Genomic DNA, 25,297 nt, shown 5'->3' on the forward strand with positions numbered 1-25,297 from the left:
TCTTCATATCCTGTGGAAAATGATGTTCCCTGTCTTCCATTGGGGAAAGCCATTTATAAATATTCATCTTATTAATAAGCCTCACAACAGTTTCCCTTGTGAGTGAGGAGTCAGTGCTATCTGTCATCTGCTGTGTCTTCTTCTCTCAGGGTAGAGAGAGTTCAGTCACATATACACAAAGGCCACCTCATGATATGAGATTGGTCTAAGACTGAAGGACTTCTTGATATCCAGCAAAAGCACTGATCCAAACCACATGAATATAAATAATACACAACAGGTAGGAGTTTTATTTGTGTGTGCCATGGATATAATTCATGGACAATTAACACTAGATACCAGTCTTTGAGGCAATCCAGTCTCGGTACTGAGTTACTCTTGTGTAGACCCCAGGTTTTTTGGGAAGACCACATGATTGTCCCCAACTTACTATCCCAACAAGGTACCAAATGTCATGATTATCATAAACCAGAGGTCCGCCAGAATCACCCTGGAGAAAAAACAAAAACATTTAAAATTGTTAACTCTAATTTAATTCAGTAGGAAGGTCATTGCAATCATCTCTCTTCCACAGAAAAAAAGGAAATTGTTACATAGAACATGCAGCCAGATAGAGATAGATTATATAATGTTTCTCTCAATTGAGATAAAATTTTGTGCTAAACTTTAAAGTGCATTGTTTTCTAGAAAGACTAACACTCATTCATATAAAATGGTTACGTTATTTCTGGCTCAGCATCCTTGAATTTTTTTTTTCTGCTAGTTTGATTAGACACTTTATGCATGGTTTAGTAAGCATGTATATAAAATATTTAATGAGGTTAGTATTTGTGTATAGGTGGAAATTTTTGAGGATCTCTTCTGAATATTGTTAGCTTGACTGCATTTTATGGACCTATTCTTGGTCTTCTTTTCTTTTATTTACATAATTCTAATTTATGTTTGCTTGTGGAATTTGATGTAAGCTCCCTTAAATCTCTTTTGGAACAAGGAAGATTAAATAACTAAACAGATATAAATGTAGAGGTTAAAAGTGTGGTCTCAGTAGTTGAACTGCCTGAGTTTCAGGCCCAGCTCTATCCATTACTGGTTGTGTGATCTAGGGTAAGATACTTAACCTCTGCGTGCCTCTTCCACCTCCTTCACTTATTTATTCTTTTATCAACTATTTATTGAGTTCCCACTATATGTCCCAGGCATTTTGATGAGCATTGAGGATACAATCATGATCAAAAATAAACAGTCCTTGTGCTCATAAAGCTTGAAATTTAGGTTAAAAAACCGACACTAAATAAGCTGACAAATAAATGCAAAATTACAACTGTGCTAAGTGCTATGGTAACATACAGTGGGAGAAGTTGACTGGTCAGGGAGGTCAGGAAAGTTTCCTCTGATGAGATGTAATTGAGCTGATATCTAAAGGAAGAGGAGTTAACCTTGAAAAGGAAGGTGTGGATGAAATGTGTTCTAGGCAGAGGAAATAGTGTTACAAATGCTCTGTGTCATGAAGGAGCTTGGTATAAACAAAGGCCTGTAAAAAAAAGGGGAGGGGGCGGACTGGAGAGAAGACAGCAAGGTGCAAGTGGTATGTGATGAGGCTATAGAGGTAGGAGAGACTGGTCCATGCAAAGCCCTGTGGGTGGTTTTGTTTTTTATCTTAAGATAAAAACAAAGGTAAGCCTCTGAAGTGTTTTGAGGAGGGGGTTGACATGATCAGATTACATCTTGTTAGAAACCATCCTGGCTTTCATTTGACTAATACACTGTAGGAGCATGAGAGTGAATATAAGGAAATAAGCTAGATGGCTAATGTGGTTGGGAGGGTGAGGAGAAAGCAGAGGGGAGGGGAGAGGGAGAAAGAAAGAGAAGCAAGAGAGAGATTTAAGGAGGTAAAATCCATGGGATTAGGTAATCAATTGGATAAGGGATAAGGAGAGAAAGTTAGAACAATTTCTAGTCTTCTTGCTTGTTTAACGGAATGAAAGGGAATGCCATTCATAGAGATACAAAACATAGGAAGAAAATCAGGTAGGGAAGGGAATAAGAGCAGAATCAGATGCAACATTTTAAATTTAAAATGCCTTCCAAATATCCAAGTGGAGTTGTCAAGTAGGAGTAGAATATATAAGTGTAGATATCCAAGGAGAGGTTGGGGCTAAAAGTATAAATTTATGAATCATCTGCAAAAAGATGATAATTGAAGCTATGGAAGAGAATTAGATTCTCTAGGGAGAAAATATAGAGTAAAAAGAGGAAAAAGTGTGGAATAAATCAAAGTTTAATGGCTGAGATTGAGAGAATGAGCCTAAAAAGGAGACAGAGAAGGAGCAGACAGAGATGTGGAATGAAAATCATTCTAAGCCTAGAAAGGCAATAATTCAAGAAAGATGGAGTTGTAAACATTATTAAATGCTAAGAGGGAAAAAAAAAGAATAGGACGAAAAAACATCTGGGTCACTGGAAACCTCAGGAAGAGCTATTTTGATGAAGTGATACGGCAGAAACCATATTGTAACGGTTTGAGGAGTTAGTGGGAGGTGAGAAAATTGAGACAATGGGTATAGATATTTTTCCAAATATTTGATGGTAAACAGATAAGATGGGGTGCTAGCTGGAGGCATTATGGTTCAAGAAAAGAGTTGGTTTTTTTTTCTTTTTTTTCCTAATTTGATAGATCTGAATAGGGAAGGATCTAATTACAAGAGAAATTTTGACTATGAAAAGAGATAGAAGAAATAATTGCTAGTGTAAACTTCCCCAAAAGGCCAACAAGAAGAGGAACCTGAGCAGGGAAGGGATCAGCCTTAGAAAAGAGGAAGCTTCTCTGCTGTGACCTAAGCTGAGGGTGGATAAAATGGGTCCAGATGAAGGCAAGTCTGTAAGCTTGGTGCTGGGAAAATGGGGAAATCCCCCTAGGATGACTTCTACTTTTCTTTGAAAATTGGGGAACAAAATCATCAGTTAAGAATAAAGGGGTATATAAAACCAGAAGTGAAGGAAAGTGGAAAATGTTGGGAGAATTCAGAGAATGGACTTGAAACAAACAAACAAACAAAGAAATAAACACAAATAATAGGATAGTCAGTTTTGTTATCTGGATCTTTTATTGGACCCAATGTGCTCTGTTGTATTTTTTCCAGGAGCATTTGACTTCCAAAGTGCAGGAGAGAGAGAAAGATTGGATAGTTGAGTTCTTTCAGGTTTGGAACTTTGTAGACAGAAACACTGAAAAGAGAGAGCAACAAGTGAGCTTGGGGTATTAGCAAAAGTGATTAAAAAGTGATTAATAGTGAAATCTAAGTTGGACAAGTAGATGATGGAAGAAAGGAAAGGATGAATGGAATGTGGGAAAATAGAGAAGCAATGGTCTATTGGTCTCAATGAAGTTGAAGAAAGATGATATTTTATTCAGTCAACAAATATTTGTGCCAGGCACTGTTTTAGGTGTTGGTAATACAGCAGTAAATAAAATAGATCCCCAAAATCTATGCCTTCATGAAACTTATATTTATATTCTAGTTTAGTGGGAAAGACAGACAATAAACCAGCTAAATAAAATATATTGTGTATTGGATGGTGATAAAAGCTAAAGGGAGGGCCGGCCCCGTGGCTTAGCGGTTAAGTGCGTGCGCTCCGCTGCCGGCGGCCCGGGTTCGGATCCCGGGTGCGCACCGAGGCACCGCTCCTCCGGCCATGCTGAGGCCGCGTCCCACATACAGCAGCTAGAAGGATGTGCAGCTATGACAGACAACTATGTACTGGGGCTTTGGGGGAAAAATAAATAAATAAAATCTTTAAAAAAAAAAAAAAAAAAAAAAAAAGCTAAAGGGAAAAAGTAAATCAGAGAAGGGACACAAATCTATGGGTAGATCGTGTGTGTTGGGGGTGAGGGTTGGTAGGTTGGGATGTAGCAGAGTGTGTGGCCAAGGGAGCAAGAGTATTTGAAAAGTAGGCAGGAAGAAGTGGGGCGAGTCGTTAAATAGAATGATTTGGGGAATTAGTGTTTTGGGAGTTGGAACAGTTTTTGGTGACAAAACTCAAGGTGTGACCCTAGGAATAGGTGGCTGAGAAGGGGTGAAGATCCTAACTGGAGGTTAGGAGGTCTGGGAACTGAGACTCCAGCCTGTAAATGGGTCAGTGTTAATACTGCAGGGCTTGAGATGAAGAGGAAACTATTTCAGGTGTCAATGTCATTAAAGAATGAGAGGGACAAAGGGGAGAGACCAGGAGTTGGGGGATGAAAACAAGATGCATGAGAGATGATAACAGAGCTGAATGAAGTGGTCTTCAGAGGAGAGGTTTCTCTGTCTTTTGTTTACAATTTTGTTTAAGAAAATGACAACAGAACATAAGAGTAATTGTGTGAACTAGCAATAGGGAGCAACAGGCTTTAATTTCCTAATTTGTAAAATCGAGATAAGTATAGTACTGCTTCGATCTCATTATAGTGAATAATGTATAAAAAGTGATTAACACTTGGCTTGGCACACGGTAATCACTTATACAATACACAGTAATCACTTAATAATTTTTGTTATTTTATTTTATTGTTATTGTATTTTGTTTAATATTTTGATTATTCAATAAACTGAATCTTTGGTGAGATAGATGACATTTTTTTTTCTCCCAGGTGAAATATATGCCAAATTTAGAAATAGTTAATGGAAACTGTTCTTTTAAAGTTTTGATCTGGACTTTAGACTTACCTTACATGCGTCTACTTTTCCGTCCATGAAGCCAGCACATAACATTCCTGGAGTTATGAGGCCGTCATACACATCTGTTCTGTTACACACATCAGTGCTTATGGTTTCTACTCTGGCTTGCCGAAGTTTATTTTGTATAGGTCCTATTATACAAATAAACACACACACAAAAATGTGTTCTTTGAATAAAACTGTATCTAAGACGTGAAAGACACATAAATTGTATATTCCTAGGAGCAAAAGCATAAGGTTATTTTATTATTAATTACCTAATTTTATTTTCTGTGTCATAAATGTCTACGTGCAAGGAACCATAAACATACATGTCCCAATATCATATCATACTTGTGAATCTTCAAAAGCTATTGGAACCCTTGGGTCCAGCCCGGTGACGTAACGGTTAAGTGCGTACACTCTGCTTTGGTGGCCCTGGGTTTGCAGGTTCGGATCCCGGGCCCGCACCAACGCACCACTTGTCAAGCCATGCTGTGGCGGCGTCCCATATAAAGTGGAGGAAGATGGGCACGGATGTTAGCCCAGGGCCAATCTTCCCCAGCAAAAAGAGGAGGATTGGCAACGGATGTTAGCTCAGGGCTGATCTTCCTCCCACACACACACAAAAGCTATTGGATAAAACTACATGCAATATTGTGTGTGTGTGTGTGTGTGTGTGTGTGTATGCTTTTTGTTTCACGGAGAGAGGGTTCATCACATTAATCTTGTCCAATTGGCACATTTTTCCATCTGAGGAAATTGAAGCTCAGAGAAGTTCATTGATTTTCCAAAAGCTATTCAAGTAGGAACCAGGATACAAGCTGCACAGATCTATTTGCCCTACTCTGTGCTGTAGTGTGTTATTTAGGGGTGTCTCAAAGCATGGGAAAGAGAATGGATGCCCAACATACGCCAGCAATATGACACCAACACAGAGCAGGGCCAGGGGTTAGGAGGAGAGAATACTGCACAGTTGAGTGTGGGAAGGGAAGTAGCTTAGGGCTCCTGATTGATTGAAGCTGTCGGCGAGTAGCCCCGAGCTAGCGGTGAGGGAAGAGAAGAGGAAAGGAGACAGAACAATCTCTCAAACGTCAAGTAGAAAATGCATGGAGCATTTGGGAAAGTTTTCATATAATAGAGTTCTGTCAAAAAAAAGCCAGATTAAGGTATATTATCATTTGTCTCCTAGTTTCTTCAGGATATCCTTGATAGGACCTTAAACGTTTATTTTCCAATTTAAAACATTCAATTAATCTCTTTCTTCAGAGAGGAAGGACATAATACCTAGAAATCTTACATTCTGGGCTTCAATTTATAAAATTTTAGAACTGATATCTTTTAACCTCCCTGGGGGGTGGGACAGAGGCAAAGAAATACATATATATTCAACAAACTAACCAAAATGAAAATTCTCAAAACATTCACAAAGTACTTTCATGTTTATGATCACCATAAATCCTCATTAAAATGAGGAATGATTTAGACAGGAAAAAAATAGAAAGAAAGAAATAGAAACGAAGGAAGGAAGGAAGAAATGAAGAAAGGAAGGAAGGAGGAAAGGAGGAAAGAAAGAAAGAGAAACCTATCATTAAGATTGTGGTTTGAAATATATGCTAACCATGAGTATTCACATCTGGCAAATATATAATTTGGAAGCAATTACCCCTTGTACTCCCATAGCATTTTTTCCCTTCTTATAGCACCTACAACAGTCTGTTCTTTTCTTCTATATTACCTTCTTCTCTTTCTCACCATGCTCCAAATGCTTGTGAATATCTCATCCTGACTCCTTTTACTTTTCACCCCACAGCCCCCTGTTCTGCTCAGGGGCATACACATTAGAAGCATCAACGTTATTTTTATGAAAAGTCTAAAGAGGGATTCCCTAAGACAGCTTGTTAGATCTCAAGACAAATTTGTACTAAGTAAATTAGGTCGAACTAACTCACCATCATCTATAACAGATCCAAATCCTGTGACAAATACACTTGTTTTAGGTGGCAACTTTATAGATGAATCTGGGAGGCAAACTCTCTGAACTACATTTGAAAACTTAATTTGGGTAGTGAGCTGAACTAAAGCAATGTCATTTTCATTTGTTTCTTTATGGTATTTTTCATGAAGGATAATTTTCTCCACACTTCGTTTCATTGCAGGTGGTGTTATAGTTGTACCAAAAGTAGCAATCCATTGTCTTGGGTCTTTATTTCTGCAAAAAATTAAAGGATAATATTTGTGATGCTTAATTGTATCCTTTAAAAAAGATTGAGACTGTATTTCTCCCCAACTATTGAGATTATGCTCCTAAAATTTCCCTATGGTGAGAGAATTTGCATTTGATGACCTTATGGAAAAAAGAGGTTAAAAATATTGATGATACAAGTGAGAGTATTAAAGCCCTTAAAAATATTTTATATCCTCTAAAATTAAAAAGAGCACAGCAACTAAATGGAATTTCCATGCTTTATTTGGATTAATAATAGCAATGGGAACTATACAATTAATTTCCAATCTTTCAGTTCCTTGTTTATTAGAAACTCTTCAGATTCTATTTCTTCTGTAATTTCAATGAAATGTATAGAAATCAATTTTGATTTGTTTTGGATATGAGGCACTTTCCCTCTGTATCAGATCCTCCATCTATTCTTATTTTATGACTCACTTATCAGCTTTTGTTTACTGGGTCATACTGTGATCTTTGAGACAAAGTGTAACTTGTCTGCTTCACAAACCCTCATGTGTACACAGGATGTTCCTCCACCCTCCACCCATACCCTGCCTGGATATTCAAGAGCTAAGCAGCCCTAGCAACGTCATGCTGTTAGAACTCCCACCGCCCTTGGATCTGGCTTGTCAGTCCCTCTTACTATTTTTGAGGCTCTCCCTTCACATGGGTGCTTTTTCCTCCCACAAGTTTGCATCACAAGCCAATTCTGTCTAATTATATTACTTCTTTACCTCCCTATTCTTCCTCAAAGGCCAGTTCCCTCTTTTTCTAATTATCCCCATCAAGAATGACTAGAAATATATAGAAACTTGAAATTCTCTATGTAGAAGAAAATTATGTAGAAGGAAATTTCACAGAGGAGAATTCATACAGGGGATTTCCTTGTTCATGCAGGATTATTGTGTTGATGAATCATAAACTTTTAAGTGTAAAGAAAAACCTGTAAGATTAGTGGTTTTCAGAGTACTCTGCACTGCCTCGGGGATGAGCAATCACAGCCCGGGTGTGGTGACCCGGAGATTGGGGTGTTGGAGGGGGGGTCCTCTCAGCTGCTTTACTTATTTATGCTTTAATGGAAGATTTTATTTAAAGGAAAGTCTTAGTGCTGAAGAAGTCGTTTGAGAAATAGAATTCTAGGAGATACAAAGACTTCAGTCCGTAAGGAGCTTGTAAACTAATTGAGCAGACAAAACGGATATACCCCATCTCTTCATGCATCGTCAACCAGAAAGGAAGCCTCCTGGAATAGGCCCAGTTTAACAAGCTTTGTGGATAAGGACACTGAGATTTGGAAGGTAAATGGTTTGCCCAGGTGAGTGACATAACCAGCTGGTTAATGTCAGAGAGACATGGCCCAGGTCTCATGATATCCTGTCAAGAACCTTTTCCCCACTTACACTGTTTCACAAAGACTGGGATCATTTTACATGAACATAAAGGTACTAAGATTTGTCTTAAACACTATTTTAAGAAATATACTATTTCTGTAGGAAAAAATAAAAATTTTTAAAAACTATTTGGATAATTGTGATATTATCTTCAAAGTATCCTGTATTTTTCCTTCACAACGGTATACTACATTGTGCAATTACATGAAATTATATCACTCCCCAAATTAAACCCTTTCTCTCCAGGACCATCACCTTTCCCAACTCTTTTAGATTATTATTATTGGCATAAAATATACTATAATGAAGCTCATATTTTAAAAATCCTTCCTTTGAGTCCACGACAACCCTCAACTGCCAAATTTCTCTGCTCCCATTCATTTAAAAACTCCTTGAAAGTGGCATCTAAATTCACTGTATCCAATACTTCTCCTTCTAGTATCTCATGAATTCATTCCCATCCCCATCATATCACACAATTTCTCTTATCAAGAGATCACCAGTTATCTCTATTTTATCAAACTCAATGGCCAACCCCCACGTAGGTCTGTCAGCACACAGAGACTGCGCTCGACTTGCCGAAACATGTATCATTGGCAGCATATACACTGAAAACATTGGAATGATACAGGGAAGGTTAGCATGGCTCCTGCACAAGGATGACATGCAAATTCATGAAAGATTCCATATTAAAAAAAAAAAAACTTGTACACCTATGAAGTGGAAACAACCTAAATGTCCATCAACTGATGAACTGATAAACAAAATGTGGTATATCTATATAATGAGATATCATTTGGCAATAAAAAGAATTGAAGAATTGATATATGCTATAACATGGATGAACCTTGAAAACATTATGAAGTGAAAGAAGCCAGTCACACAGGACCAAATACTGTAATACTCCATTTATATGAAATGTCCAGAATAGGCAAATTCACAGAGACAGAAAGCAGATTAGTGGTTACCTAGGATGGAGGGATTGAGGGTAAGGGGTGATATCTAAGGGGCGTGGGGTGTCTTTTTGGAATAATGAAAATGTTCTAATATTGATTGGGGTGATAAATGCACAACTCTGAATATACTAAAAGCCATTGAAGTGTGCACTTTAAATGGGTGAATTGTATGGTATGTGAATTAAATCCTAGTAAAGCTGCTAAAAAATACATTTATGTGGCATCTGTTTATTTGACTAAAATGCAGCTATTGTGATCTTTATAAAATACTAACAAATTTCACTACAAAAATACTGAGAAGAAGCTATTATAGAAATTATTTTTTCCCTACTTTATAGAATTATTTTAAGCCACATTCATAATTCTAATCACCGTTACATTTTGCTTTGATTAGTACTAGAAGGTATCTTTTATTTTCAGAGAGGGGAACATGGTAGTAGTTGCCTAGCATCGTAATGAAAGTTTGAAACAATTAGAAAACACATCAAGTTACTCACATTTCTATGGAAATTATCCAAAAAGTGTCACTATCAGAATTTGTCCATGGAGTCTAGTTATCCTGATAAGTAAAGCATTTTCCTCAAAACTATAATTTACTATTCTGAGGCATAAATTAGTTATTCTTTGAAATTTTTATTTATCTAAATCAGGGGTCAGTAAACTATGGCCTGAACGCCAGATCCAGTCTGCTGCCTATATGTGTGTGGCCTGAAAGCAAAGATTGGCTTTTACATTTTAAATGGTTGAAAAAAATAAAAAGAAGAATTTCGTGGCACATGAAAATTATACAAAATTCAAATTTCAGTGTTCATAAATAAAGTTCTATTGGAAAACAGCCATGCTCATTCATTTAGCTATTGTCTCATTTAGGTATTGTTCACTAAATATTAATAAATTGACCTTCTGGGTTTATTTTTAATTTACATAAACACAGATCAGTTATAAACTAAAATGGATGACATGCCACAAAGCAAATGTGAAGATTGGAGGACTACACAAGCGCGAAAAAATCAGAAAGCCTTAAAAAATTAGTGAGACTCAAGTTCACCTAAGGCATGATGCTTGGTTATTTTGGGGGTTGTAAATATGTATAAGTGAGTCCCTTTTCTCTTGTCTCGTGAGAGAGTGACAGACAATCACCTTAAATTCATTAGATCATTCTCATTACATGTCTGCCCCATAAATGAAGGTGTAGGCATCTTGGAACCATTTGGTGTTACCCTTAGAAGGAAGGTCAAGAGCCTCCTAGTCTCAGCAAGGATAGTTTCCTCAGAAAGTGTATGTGAACAGTGCCACTGGCTAGGGCTTTATTCAGAGCTTTTGTCTTTTGAGAGTTTAAAAGAAAAAACTTTCTATACTCTGATGGTTAAATCTCAGGGAGGAGAGAGGGTGTATCCTTGGTCTTCTGGGGCAATGGGGTGCCTGCGTACGTTCGTATATGTGAACTACGTAGCTGAGTTTTAAGAGCTACAACTGCGAAAGCTCAAGCAGAGAGCTCCTGTCAAGTTGTGTGTGACCACAGTCCATGTTGTGAGGACTGTGAGACAGGGTGGCAGGTCTCGCTCACCGTCCACACACCTCTCTGCTCCACATCCAAGGGTCCTTGGATAATGGAATTGGAAGGGAGACCTTCAAGAGTGATACCTTTGATTTTTTTCTTATTTATAAAGTGATGGTGGGTGGTAGGAGGATAAAGGGATTAACTGAAAAGAAAAAAAAAAAAAAAACAAAGAACAGAAGCTGCTGAATTTTCTCCCTGAATATATGGAAGGGTTTAAACTTGTTACATGTATAACAGTCAGTCATAAAAATAATTTACGATATAGTAGGAAAGATAACACTAGTGTTATGATAATACAGGAAAATATATGGTAAGAACCACAAGAGCGATACAAACCAAACATCATAGATATTGAGAGAGGGGAGAGAGAATGAATATGACTGGGGCATAGAGCAAAAGCAAAATGCATTTTGGGGACAAAGAGCGTCCAGCTGGAATGGAGCAGAGGATAAACTGGTGAGATTGGACTCTTCCTAAACACTGAATTGATGGCAATTGATAACCAGAAAAGAAGACTCACAACAGCCCTGGTGAACTTACTTGCGGAAGCAGTGAGCTGCTGTGAGCAGCCACGTGTTGCTGATGAGGCTGGCTCCGCACTGATGGCCTGACCCTATGAGCTGGAGGCTGGCCTGCCATGGCCACTCCCCTTCCATAGCTGTTTCCCTTCCTTGGACAATCCTCTCAGTAGAAGAGGATGCTGGTAACAGCATATTTGAAGATGTCATCCTTATTCCACAGCCTGTCACAGAAATATACATTAGCTTGTTTTCATAAAAAAGAGGGGAAGAAAAATATATCCTGATTTGCATTGGGTGCAGATGCTTAGACAATCCATTGCATCTGCTTCTCTTCAACCCATTCCCAGTACTCAGGCTCTGAGGTTATTGGATAGGGGTCCTACTGATCCTATTGAGGTTCAGAAGAAATATTCACCAACATTTCAAGGCATCTAATCCAGGAATTAACTTCTGTCTCTCTGTATAAGCATATATGGATAGATAGACAGATAGGTAGATGGATAATTTATTGAGCATTGAAAATGTATAGATCCTCTGCTAAGTGTTTTAGATACATTTACAGCAAGACATTTTTCAGATGAGCAAACTCAGCCTTGGAGAAAGAATGTAAATGGCTAGAGGTCATCCAGCTGGTAAGTGACAGAGTTGAATATAAAATTAGGAGGCTCCACATCAAAGCTTGTATTCTTACTGCTGAGAGAGAGAGTCCAATTCTGAATATAGGTCGTGATTCTGCCTTGACATGAATCTATACATCGTCTTTGCAAAGCCCTGAATTTTAACAATCTTAAACAATAATGACCTTTTTTGGTTTTCTAAAATTTGAAAGACTAGTTTTTAAAAAAATTCTGATTTCCTGATAACAAACCCTCAGTTGATTAGACTTGATTCCTAAATCAACCTTAAATAAGGCTCAAAAGTATATGAGTATACTTTATTAATGTACCTTTTAATTATTTATATTTTTATTAAGAGTACAAGGGTTTTTTTTCCAAAAAGAAATTTTATTCAGATACAGGTAAAAAATAGTTGCCTGAAATCATACTTACAAATTCATCCTAATTCCCTCACGGTTAAATAGCTTCAGGTTAAGATGACCATAAAATTGAACAAGTAGGACTTCTAGGTTATTATGGTGCTATATCAGTAGTGCCTAATACTTCCTCTCCTAACTTCCCCTTAAAATATGCATGCAGGGAATAATAATATAAATAATATCTACTAGTTATGAGCCAGGATCTGTACATAGTGTAACATATTTTTTCTCTAATTTTTACAACTCTCTGTGTTAGTTGTTATTATCCTCATATTGCAGATGAAAAATTTGAGTCTATGGTATTGTTCAAAGGCAGAAGGAACAAAATCACAAAAAATCAAGGAAAGATAAGAAAACGTTACAAATTCTGGTAGAAATTTTCAGCAACTGCAATGTTCGGTGGGTCGGTTTGAAAAGCAGCTTCCTGGACAACCCAAGCTGTATCCTGTGAGCTAGAACTGTGTGGAGAACCGCCAATAAGTTTGACAAAGCCACTGGCTCAACACTATTGCGATTCCCTAGCCCAGGAAATAAAGCTAAACCTCACCTGCCCCTACCCAAGCAGAAACTATAGTTTGAACCATCCCACTGTGACCTATCAACTGTTTTTTTTTTATGTGTTATTCAGAAGCCACAATTTCCAGCACATTATCCTATCTAGGAATACAGGAAAGATGAGAAGTTCTATGAAAATGTAATTACCTCGTGCAATGGTCTGTACCTCCAAAATTTGTGTGTTGAAATCCTAACTCTTAAAGGTGATGGTATTAGGAGATGGGGCCTTTGGGAGGTGCTTAAGTCATGAGGGTGGAGCCCTTATGAATGGGATTAGTGCCTTATAAAAGAGTCTTCAGAGAGAGCCCTCTCCCCTCTTCCCCCACGTGAAGCAACAACAAGAAGTCTGTGAGTGGGAAGAGGGCCCTCACCAGACCGTGCTGGCCCCCGATCTCAGACTTTTAGCCTCCAGAACTGTGAGCAATATATTTCTGTTGTTTATAAACTACCCAATTTATAGAATTTTGTTATAGCACCAAGAATGAACTAGGACACCTCACGAAGAGCAATTTAAACAGAGAAGGGAAGAGCACTAGTGTTAGTGAACTCTGGAGCTGGTGGTATGAGGGCCGGTTTGTGGAGTTTTCATATACTCTGCTTGTAAGAACAGAACTGAAGCCTGCATCTAACTATACAGCATGGTTAGGGACCCCCAAATCAGATGATATACAAACTCAGAAGACAGACATATCTCTAAAAGTGATTTTCTTCAAAAAATTTTAGGACATGTGCTTGGTACCAGCAAAGATATCCAAGAAAACATGACCTTAATATAACAAAAGCATCTGCCAACCAACCATAAGGGAAAAACTATACTGTGACAAGAGTACACCCAACAAAAGAGCTATCTGTAATTAAATCAAATTCAAGAAATCACACAAATGTTATGACAGATAAAATCCACATGGAAGAAGTAAAGAGAAAAAGTAACACAAGACAACTGAGATAAGTGGTTTTCAGGAGTATAGATTTGATAAAATCTTTCAGAATGCAGAGGAAAGTAACCTGAACTGGAATTAGAAATAATGATTGATATGGAGGGAGAAAATGGACACTCAAACAATAAGTCATTTGTGTTCCTGAGGGAGAAAAAAAAGAACAATTGGAACAGAATCGATCATCAAATTTATAGTGGAAGAACATTATTCCAGAATGAGAAAAAAATAGTGTAAACATTGAAAACATTCATAGCGTCCTAGTCAAAATTCAGTGCAAAATACTACCACATTTAGATCTTTTGGCAAAAATGTTGTAGGATAAAGATTGCCTACATTCATCCAGGAACAGAAAAGAAAACCGACATAAGAATAAAAATCGCACCAGCCTTTCACTTCTCTATAACAAAAACACTAGCAAAAAACAGAATAATGTGTATAGAATTATTTGGGAAAGTTTAGGTCTAATTATCCTATAAAACGTTGAGATAAAGGAAACGGAAAGAGATTCTTACATATGCAAATAGTCAGAAAATATACCATTTGTTTAATTTTCTTGTTTAAAAATGACTTGAAGATACAATTTAGCAGGCAAAAAGGTGAGTCTAAATCAAGACCCAACAATGTCTAACAGGAGACTTTAGTAATGGGTAAATAATTGTAACTAGGGGGATAAAACGGAACATAATGTTTTGAAAAAGAATATTGATAGAGTATGTAAAGATTAAGTGATAAGTAAAATTGCGAAGTTATTTAACAAAGTTTGGAAAATCAGTTGAAGTTAAGAAAAGGAATTTAGAATGTAAGTTCATTATGCATGGTTCTTATTTTATCCTTGAGTTTGATAACTAAAAAATAAAGGTTCATATATGGATTTAACAAGCATAAAGGCAAGCAGAAAGATAGAAACCAGAACAAAATGTGTATTATAGACAGAGACAGAACACAATGAAAGAAAAATATTTACCAAAAGCCAGAAAACATAAATGAGAAGAACAAATACATGAGTATTGACAATATTTGGAAATATGTTAAATGCAACATTACATGTAGAGAATATTTATTGTTTTTTACTGTCCTTACAACATTTTTAATGGACATGCATTTATCCACAAGAGGCCATAAATATATACTTATGCGGAGGAGGGCAGAAAATGTACATGCCAGATATTTCAATACAAATGTAATAAAACTGAGAAATTCTAACAGGAACAAGCCTAACTAGTTATCACTTTAAAACACTCCCTTGAATTGTGAGAGAATTTTAAAAGAGACGTATTTAAAGAAAATATTAAAATAAAATGTTAGAAATATAGTTACATATGTCATAATATTAAGAATACTATATAATTCTTTTTTACCACATTCCATAAGACACAAAACTTAAAATTGTATTTGGTGGAAATTTATAAATTTGAATGTCTTAAATATTAAAACTAATGAACAATAATAAAAGACTAAGTGTTTGGTTTACAAAAACATAAAATAACAAAAAAAGCTTGGTGTTATTGTGGTGATCATTTTTCAATATATACAAATATCTAATCATTATGTTTACACCTGAAAATAATACAATGTTATATCAATTACACCTCAATAATAAAAGAAAAAAAACTTGGTAAATTCTACTTCTAACATTTCTGTGGCTTTTCCTCATTATCTTTGATATGAACTTACGGCTGTTGAGAAGATTCCTCATCTTTTTGCTGTCAATAGCTGGAATAAACATAACATGAATTAGTTGGCAGAAAAATATGTTTCTATTTTTATGTGATGTTGTTCAAATGGTCACTATAAGAAATGCTTATTATTCAAAGCATCCATATTTCAAGACAGCATGAGATTTTTCATAATCAAGAATATACAAATAACCGTCTACTCTGATTTGGTCCGAAAAGCATAATTTTACTTTAAATTTTAAAATTTTTAAATTTTAATTTTCTGATTTTTTTTGCTAAGAAACCAGATAAAGAAGTTAGGAAATTAGAAAAGAATGATAAGGATAAATGTCCTTGATTGCTTTCTTTGGGAGCTCCCCTTAACTCAAGGAAGCAATCTCCGATTCCCATCACAATTGGTGTTCACTGTATCCGGTGTACTAACCTATGTGCTTTAGGCATACGCCTGGCAGCTAGTATTGAAAGGGCAGCTTCAGGGAGCTAAAGACATCACAGCTGCCTCATAGCCCAATTTCCAGGCCCTTGTCTACCAAGGTTAGGAATTCAGTCAATGCAAGTTGATGCCTTCTCTCACTGAGGATTGTCCCTCGTGGTGGATATGGTAGAAGGTTGCAGCTCAGGCAGTAGGCACGAGAGGCAAGAAGCTGTCTCACATATAGCCAGTCCAGGGACCCCATCCATACCACAATCTATCCCTCCACTTTATGCCTCCCTTCTGTGACATCTTTTACCCTTCAAACTTATCTTACTGTTCGTTTAAGTTCAGTTTCATTGGATTTTTGGGGGTTTGGTGTTTGTTTTGTTTTGTTCATTGGTAAGAAAGAAAATAGAAAATTATATAATGATTTGCTCAGGAACACTGACTTTCCCAAAAGAGAGACGTGAGCCCCAAATCCTATTAGAAGTTTGCTGGACATTTCACTTCTCTTTATTTAATGAGATTTGTATGTGGCAGAAGAAATATGTGCAGTAGAATTTTGGTTACGGAGCACGGCCATAGAATATAGTTATTTTGATATTAAAACAACTTTTATAATAAAAAGTATACATGACCAAGAGGCTGAACAATTATTTTTTAAAAATGTAAAATCTACAACTTTAACATCTCTTTTTTGGCTATTTTACTTTAGCATATATGATCACGCATTAGGGAAAATTATATTATCAGGAAATGAGATTTAATTTTTAATCGCTGTTTATAGAGTGCTGGAAAATATCATGTTTTACTTTGGAATATAATAGATTAGCTATTGAATACCATACTCTTTTTTATTTCTAATTACTTCATGAAGAAGTTGTCACTATTGTGTGTGAGGATTCTATCTCAAAATGTATTTAAAGAATTTTCCTGATTTCTAACAACATAGAAATTAACTTAAGACAAACTGTTTCTTAAATTCATGGCTGCTGAAAGGGGAAAAGACTTGAAGTCCAAAGAGCAAGCCTTATTTTTTGGTATTAAATCAGAAGTAACTGAGCTTGGAAATACTTAAGCAGAAGCAGTGAACAGAGCTGGAACACTTATTGCATGTGATTGGCATAGAAAAATAGAAATGCTTCTTAGCTTACATTCCAACTAGCTGTGAGGTAATTTAGTTTTAGTTTCATAGCCTTTTTGAACTTCACTGTCTTCCACTTTGGGGGGAAAACAAAATGACAACTTTCCTGACTTTGTTTTGTGAGGAATAAAAGAGGAGATGGATGAAAAATTGTTTTAAATTGGAAATAAACTAGAGAACCTCTTCACAGATCATGTCAGTGCTTCTTCCTATGGGAGTAAACCTCATAAAGATGTCTGTTTCTTTGAAACTACAGAAACTAACCCCTGGAACTAACCTGTAAAGACCTGTGGGTGTCAGAATACCTGTGCTTTTGTTCTGACCCCCAGGCTTGTTAGTCCCATGTCTTACATCTTCCTTGAGTCTCAACTTCCTTAAAAAGGTGAAAATAATACCTATCCTTTTAAAAGAGCCAACGTGATAATATATGGGAAAAAATGTAGAAACTATAGCAGAAGCCCAAATCAAATATGAAAAAAAACTCATAAAACTAAACTTCACCTTATAGTGAGTTATTAATTTAGTTTTATTCCACACTGATATATCAGTGGTGAATTCTTAAAGTGATAGAATACATTGACCTAAATTTTTATGAAAAATAAAGAAGATTGTGAGGGGACGGAACCACAAAGATGGTAAAAGAACTTACATGTGAGTGTAAATGATGGTTTGTTTATAGTCAAAGGCAACTGTTTTGTCTTCAGACTTTGATATAAAATCATTTCAACCTTTTTCTTGATTCGCTCAGCACTGTCAGTAGATGGGTATCGAAACATGAGCACCATAAGAACATTCACACCATTTTTATCTGGACTGAAGAACAAAAAGCAGATAAATAGAGATAATAATAAATCCAGTTTTCTAATCATTAACTATTTTTACATATTAAGGTTCAGACTAAATTTAAAGAAACATAAGGGATGACATATATGTATATCAGATTTCTAAATTATCTCTAGAGATACTGGCTAAGAGACAGCTGAAAAAAATTGTTCTCTTGCCTTACTTAGCTCATAGTCTAGAGGAGATTGTGAGAAGAGGAGATGTCCTTGAAATCACACTTTACATGCACTTAAACGATTTGCTTTTTCAGGCATTCTGAGCCAAAGTTGTAACCAGTGTCATTATTCTTCAGTAATAGTGTGGCAGAGACAGTGCTTTGTGTTCACCAAACCCAGTTGCCTTTGCCTCCTGAGCACAGAGCTAGATTTCCTTCTCTAGCCTGCCTTGCAGTTTATTGGAACTCTCTAGTGAATTCTGGACAACGGAATGTGGACAGAAATGATGTACCCCACTTCCAGGCCTGGCCCCTGAACACTGCCCACACCATCCTCCGTGGTTTCACTCTTCCCTTATTCGCCAACCGGATGCAGAAGATCCAGTGGGCAATTCCACAATCCCCACCAGCACCCATACCCCCTATTGCCACTTCTGACTCTTTAGTCTGTACCATGGAAATGAAAGAAAACTTTTTTGTATTAAGCCATTGATACTTCGGAGTTTGGTGGTTAGTTAATGTGTTTGATAAATGGATGATTAGGAAATCATTTGATAAGCGGTTCAAATATATAAATTTATTTCTAACGTGTAAGTCTAGAAAGCCTTTAGTTGCCTTTTGAGAATGGATTTAATTTGAAATATATAAAGAAAGAAAGAAGGAAGAAAGGAAGGTAGGAATGAAGAGAGGGAGGAAGGAAGGGAGGAAAGTAAGGAAGGAATGAAAGTAGGGAGAAGGAGAGGGAAAGAAAAGTCATGGGCTTCTTAACCATATGCATGTTTACTTTACCATCAAAAAGTGAAACAGATAAGTATTACAAATATGCATGTGTATATTTGTATATTGATTGATATCCACGGAAAAAATTTAAAAACTTTTATCAAAATAGGTAGAAAACAAGATATATTATTCCAGTAAATGCCAACCCTTTTAGATATTCTATAAAAAGCATATCCAGGATGGATTCTAGTAATTTATTTTAGTCTCTGATAGCAAGTGCATGTTCAATTTATGTATATTGTCTTTCATCAGAGCATAAAAATGAAAAGACATTAGAAATAATAGTAAAAATGCAATGGCATTAAAGGAAGACCTTATTGTAGACAGTCATAGTCTGATTGTAGGGTAGGCTTAAAGTGAGGACAATTGCAAAGAACTGGCCTAAGTTCTACTTAGCCCCTAGCTCAAGGAGCAGGATGTGTCAGTAGCACGATCAGTCCTCTTCCTATACCCCCTTTTTTTTTAATCTAGTAACTGACATTGTGTCTTGTCACAGAGCACTTTACAGCTTTCTATTGTGACTGGGAAATGGCTAGGCAGTATAAGCTGAGCTGCTCAGGATTTATGAAGCCTTTATCTTCCTGCAAAGATTTGCTCAGGGGAGCTGAGCGATTGTGTTGATCAAACGCTTGCTAACAGTACTGGTATAAAGTTGCTAACCAAGTTTACGTACCTTAATTTGGTAACATGAGATTTGATAAACCGACCCTTTCCAGAAGAATGTTGAAATATCCTAGATATCTGAGTAGAAAAGTTTTAAAAAGTAAGTATTAGTCTTAAGAAAAATGTTACTCCTAGTTTTATCTAGACACTTGAGGCCAAGACAAGGATTTTGGTTTATTCCCAGACATGTGAAGGGGTTATTTGCAGTGGTAAGACTAAACTAGGTTTTTATCCTTGTAGAACTGAACAACTTTAACAAAATTGTTCAATTTTGCTAAGCCTCTGTAAAATGGGATAATACAATATCTATCTCATAAAGTTGTTTTGAAGATTAAATGAAATAACGTGTATCACACATTTGACACCTTGCCTGACATATTGTAAACTATTGATAATGTTCATTTTGATTATTGTCAAATGAATTAAAGCATCTATGCTATGTTTTAAGGCAGCATCCTCACTTTTAAGAAATCCTACCCTAAGTTTGCCTTATTTTCGAACGTGACATCTAGGCCACTATTGATATCAATTTGTTGATTTCTTCAATGATCCCATTAGTAGAGCATTTGACATAATATGTAACAACATGTGTTGTCTGACTCTAACACCCTCACTTGTTAGTCATCTCTGTGTGGCAGGCAGGCTTTCACAACCGGTACTAGTTTGGGAATAAGTTTCACCACACTCCACACCGTCAGCATTTTATTACTCAGCTTTTCCAGTCTGAACCATTAAAGGATTTTGAATGTTCAGTGAGCTGATTTCCTACAGGGACCTACAGGGACCTGATTCTCAAAAGACTGTTGAGGCCCTGCCTTAGAGACAGAAAAGCCCTGGACTGAGAGTCAGAAGTCAGAAATTGTGGGTCCACATAAGTTTACGTAAGGCCAACTTCCACGGCAAATCTTTCCCCCCAATTACTACATCCTCTAGGAAGGGGAATATTGCCTCCCTCCCACAAGATTCCTCCCTCTCCCTGACTCCTCTCAACTAGTAACAATGCTTAGTAGATTTTACCTCCTAAATATTGACTCTACCTCCCTTCTTTCAATCCCACTGATACGATCTAAAATCAGCTCCTTGGAAACTTGTGCCTGGGCCTTTGCAGCAGTCCCCTCACTGGCAAGTTTATGTGGTTATAATCTATCTTTCCTCGCCCTAGTTGTTCCCCTACAGTGCTAGCAGCCAGGATGTTGTCTCTAAAGTACAAGTCTGAATATGTTATACTCCTGCTTCAACTCCAATGTCTCCCTCCGTGTGAGTTCCCCAATCTTATCCCTTCATTGGCCCTTGCCCCACCCCTACCTTCAATATCTATTACCTTAGCTACTGAATTACTTGCTCTTTCCTAATCCCACCTAGACTGGTTCACACCTCTATGATTTTGCACATGCTTTTCTCTCTGCCTACAATACACTTTTTTTCTCAGGCAAATTTCGTCAATGGCAATTCTGCTTTTCTTCAGAAACCCCAGTGACAACTAAGTTATCTTTGACTTGCTCTCCTCAAACAAAGTTGAACACTTCTTTATTTGGGCCACCACATCATCTTGCACATGATTCTATTATAGCAATTATCACACCGGTTTACAGTTGTCTTTCCCACTCTCAACTGTGAGCTGTGTGACAGCAAGGAGTATGTCTGATCCATCTTTGTATCTTCAGTGTTTGGCACATTGCCTGGCCTACAGTAAACACTCAATGCATGTTTGATGGATAAATCCATGAAGGAATAAATGAGTAAATGAATTAAGAATCAATAATATGGTAAAGGGAAGAAGATAATAATATATGGTTTTGTTTTATCTACAAATCATGTTGCCAATGGTAAGTAGAAATCTGTGGGAATCTAAAGCTAGGTGGACCCAGGAGACCCCAGTAGGGACTGCCCCACGGATGGTCATTCCAGGAATTTGGATCAGTTCTGACAGGAATTTGGATCAGTTCTGAGTTATGTCACTTATGATTTCACTAAGCTTCTCTGAGCTCATTTTATTTCTGTCTCCCAAGGAACAGGGGGAAAATCTGATTTTAAGGTCTCCGGCATCTTAAAAATTAATTAAATTAAAATTAATTTCTTCTGAAATTTTGAACTGTGTACATAATGGCTCTATGGGAAAGGATCAAGATTCTGCCCTATCAGAGTATAAGAAAGTACCAAGAACCTATTCAAACTAAAATGTGATATTAACAAGACCATGGTCCCTGAGGAGTCAACCTCTATTTACAAAAATGAGTAGATTCTGGTATAGTACAGTATTGGTGTGACCACTAATAATAGCTTACATGTATTAAGTCCATGCTACATGGCAGGCATTGGATTGATTCCTTTGTTTAAACTTCACACCACCTTATGAGGAAAGTATTTTCTTTATTCTCATCAGCCCCATTTTGTACATGAAGAAACTGAAGCTCAAGACACTTAAGTAAACTTGTCAAAGGTGGCATAGGAAGTGGTGGTTCTGCATATGAACCCAAGGAATCTGTTTCTAGATCTTGTGTTCTTAAGTACATTAAGTGACATTGACAGCCCTGAGTTCCTTATACACTTGACAGCAGATGTTCAGGTTGGTAGAGGTAGAGAGGTCCTGGGGCAGAAAACCCTTAAAGAAGTCCTCAAACACATCTTTTATTCCCTGAATCTAAGCCTCATAAAAGATAACCTCTTGGGAGGTTGCTTTTTTTCTGCTTCTGAGTTTAACAGGGCTAAGGGAACTGTTCCTCTTCAGACACCTAATCACTGCTGTAACCAGTTTCTGGAGAAGTTTTATAAATGTTTATATTTTTCTACTGGGAACTCAGTAACATTATATTAGGTCCAAATTACAAAAATTAATTGTATCCTTCCCTTTTATGGTCCAAACCTAAGAACAGATCATTTTACTAGAGACTATTCCATTTAAAACAAGATAATGTCTAAGCTCATGGTAAAATGGAAAAAGAAAAATTCACCTTAAAATCAGATATCAATTATAGTCATTGGTTTGAACCCCAACGTTAAAAAATAAAATAACGTTTGAAACAATACGTGTGGCTCTGACTAATTGCACACCCAGTTACTGTCTTTGGCAAGCCTGAGTTTGTGCCTTCCCTCTGGCTGGGAAATGCATGCAGATTAAGTCCTCATGGAAGATCAGTAGTTACTGGATGCCAGCTAGGGGAATCCCTTTCCAGGTCCACTTATGAAAATATGTCAGGCAAGTTCTGCAGATTTCCTGCTTCTGTCAGTGGAATACGTACCAGCAGAGGGCAGATACACCAACAAAACAGATCAGTTTTCCCTTTCCTCTCCAAGAAAGCTTCCTGCTAGTTGGAAGGGATTTTTCCTTTCTCTAAACTCCTAAAATACTGATCGTTAGAGATAATTATATTCTTCACTGGGGCAGCTCTCGTATTGTTACATCGTCTTGTTAGCTCTCATATTGTTATGTAAATTTTCAGTTTGTATCGTTTTCCATGCAAAACTTCCATACATAAACCATATTATAAACTCTAATAAGGAAAGGACTGTATAGTACAGTCCCTTCCTTGGTATTCTTCGCAGACTTGCACAAAGTAGATGCACAATAATGTTTTCATTAATTGCTTGATTCTCCAGCTGTGGTTAATCTTAAACAACAGTGTGAAGAAAAAAATGCTGGCTTTTGCATCTCTTCATGACTCTTTCACTACACCCTGTCTCCTTCCCTTTTTCTTCTTTATTTATTCATTCAACACAATTGATTAGGAGTGTCCTATATTTCAGGCACTGTGACAACACTGGATAAAGAGTAGTGAACAAAAAGTTGTGATCTCTGGACTCATAGAATAGAGAGATAGACAGTAATAAACAAGAAGAAATTAATTACAGAAGGCAACTAGTATAGTAAAGTAATATAGGATAATGGCTGGGGGTCTATAATCAGGAAGGGTTCTCCTTGGAGGTGACATTTAAGTGATATCTGAAGGATCAGAATGAGTAAGCAACCCAAAGAGCAGGGATGGGGCAATCTTCCAGGTAGAAGGAACAGAATGTGCAGAGAACCCAAAAGAAGGCCAATATGGGTAGAGAGCAGTGAGAAAGGAGGAGAGTGTAGAAGCTGGAGGAATAGGAATAGTCGGAGCCAAAGCATTCAGGTCCTTGGAAGCCTCTGTGAGGAGGTTGGATTTTATTCTAAGTTCATTTGGAAGCCACTTATGAAGTTTTAACCAGAAGAATAACATAACGTGTTTTTAAAAGATCGTTCTGGTGGCTATGTAGACAAGATATTAGAGGGATCCTGAAGTGTAAGCAATGATGACTGTGAACTGCTTATATGAGGGAACATATGAGCTAGGTCTAGGATGGAGACAGCGAATAGAAATAGAGGCAGGACTTCTAAATGGATTAGACATAAGAATAAGGGAAATGTACGTATTCTAACAACTAGATGGACAGTGATGTCATTTGTTGGGTGGGAAATAATAGGAATGAAAGAATGGGAGAGGGAGCAACATTCAAGAACTGGATTTAGATATAATAACTCTGAGATGCCTGTGAGAGATCCAAGTGGAAATGTCAAGTCGACTGTGGAAGGTACAAGTCTGGGGTTCAGAGAAATCTGGATTAGAGGTTAAATTTTGGGATTAGAGCTATTGTATCTCCATCAGTACTTTCCCTCTTTTCTATTGAGAAACTCTCTTTCCCATAGAGAACTCATTCTGTATGGTTCAAATGGAACTAAACTTGCCCCTTCTCCCATCTCCCATGAGTGTGGCACAGTTTTATTCTCTTAGTCAAAGTGATCAGTGTAGGTATGGGCAGATGTTCCAAATTTGGCCAACTAGATTCATTCTTTAAACTTTCCTCCAAGGTCTATTATGGAAAATTGTCTTTTCTTGCTTCAGTTAATAACCTGGGAAAATGAGAATACAGAGTAGCTATTAGCTATCTTATCTGCCACATGAACAATAAATAAAAAGAAAAGTTAAAAGCCTGAAGACATTGTATGAGCCTCTGCATCCAGCTATACCTGAAGCCAGATGAATCTCTAGATTTTCCCAACAGTCTTGTCTTTTCTTCCTTCCTTCCTTCCTTCCTCTTTTTCTTTCCCTTCTCTTCCCCTCCCTTTCTCCTTCCCCCTCCTCTCTCTTCCTTTCCCCTCCCTCTTTCTCTTTTCTTCCCTTTGGCTTGTTAATTGGTTTCTGTTATTTTCTACCAAAGGTGCCCTATGTATTATGGGAAAGAATGAGATAATTCACAGAGCCACAGAAAAAAGAGAAGCAAAATCAAGATCATGCCTTGGATGATCTGGAGGCTTAGGCCAACGAGAATTTTACTGTCTATAATCACAAACAAGAAAATTTTTCTTCTTTCTTAAAAAATTTCTTAAGAAGCTGAATTTACTTAAATGATTAATTGTGATGAAAGAGGAATTGTCGCACATATTTGTTCCCTACCCAAAGTGCTTTTGCCAGACAGGTGTGCCCATCCCCCAGCTTCTATATGTCTTGATTAGAACAGCTTATACCTACACTTCTCCAGAGGTCTGTCCTTGTTTGACCTGAGCACCCTTCCCAGCGATGTCTGGGCGCTTATGCTCCGCCTTCCCTGGGAAGCCCTTGTTGGTTTAACACAAACAGCCCAGCCCTCTTACCTCTGGGCAGAACCACCTCTGTGATGTAATTTAGGCTGCACATTTTCCAGACAAATCAGGCTGAGGCAGCACTTCTGAAACCAAATCTTTGTCTAGCTTTTTCCTCTGACCTGTCCTGTTGCTCTC

The 25,297-nt window shown here is 37.2% G+C and overlaps 1 protein-coding gene and 1 non-coding gene across 2 annotated transcripts in view; one reads left to right on the forward strand and one right to left on the reverse strand.

The window, feature by feature from the left end:
* Nucleotides 1-331: 331 nt before the first annotated feature.
* LOC101400742 (transmembrane serine protease 11F) overlaps nucleotides 332-25,297 on the reverse strand; it is a 132,120-nt gene continuing 107,154 nt past the window's right edge. Inside the window, exons 4-10 of the mRNA XM_087434664.1 lie at nucleotides 19,568-19,635; nucleotides 17,767-17,930; nucleotides 15,557-15,595; nucleotides 11,373-11,574; nucleotides 6,650-6,909; nucleotides 4,707-4,849; nucleotides 332-490 (exon numbers count right to left, since the gene is read on the reverse strand). Of these exons, the coding sequence (XP_087290790.1) occupies nucleotides 332-490; nucleotides 4,707-4,849; nucleotides 6,650-6,909; nucleotides 11,373-11,574; nucleotides 15,557-15,595; nucleotides 17,767-17,930; nucleotides 19,568-19,635 (1,035 nt within the window). The remainder of the gene's footprint in view (nucleotides 491-4,706; nucleotides 4,850-6,649; nucleotides 6,910-11,372; nucleotides 11,575-15,556; nucleotides 15,596-17,766; nucleotides 17,931-19,567; nucleotides 19,636-25,297) is intronic.
* On the forward strand, nucleotides 8,902-9,009 carry LOC147916466 (U6 spliceosomal RNA). Its single transcript, XR_015553072.1, has one exon. It is a non-coding gene; the product is annotated as a U6 spliceosomal RNA (small nuclear RNA).

This window comes from Ceratotherium simum, chromosome 8, assembly GCF_057802395.1.
Source record: "Ceratotherium simum simum isolate JZ-2026a chromosome 8, ASM5780239v1, whole genome shotgun sequence".
NCBI classification, from domain to species: Eukaryota; Metazoa; Chordata; class Mammalia; order Perissodactyla; family Rhinocerotidae; genus Ceratotherium; species Ceratotherium simum.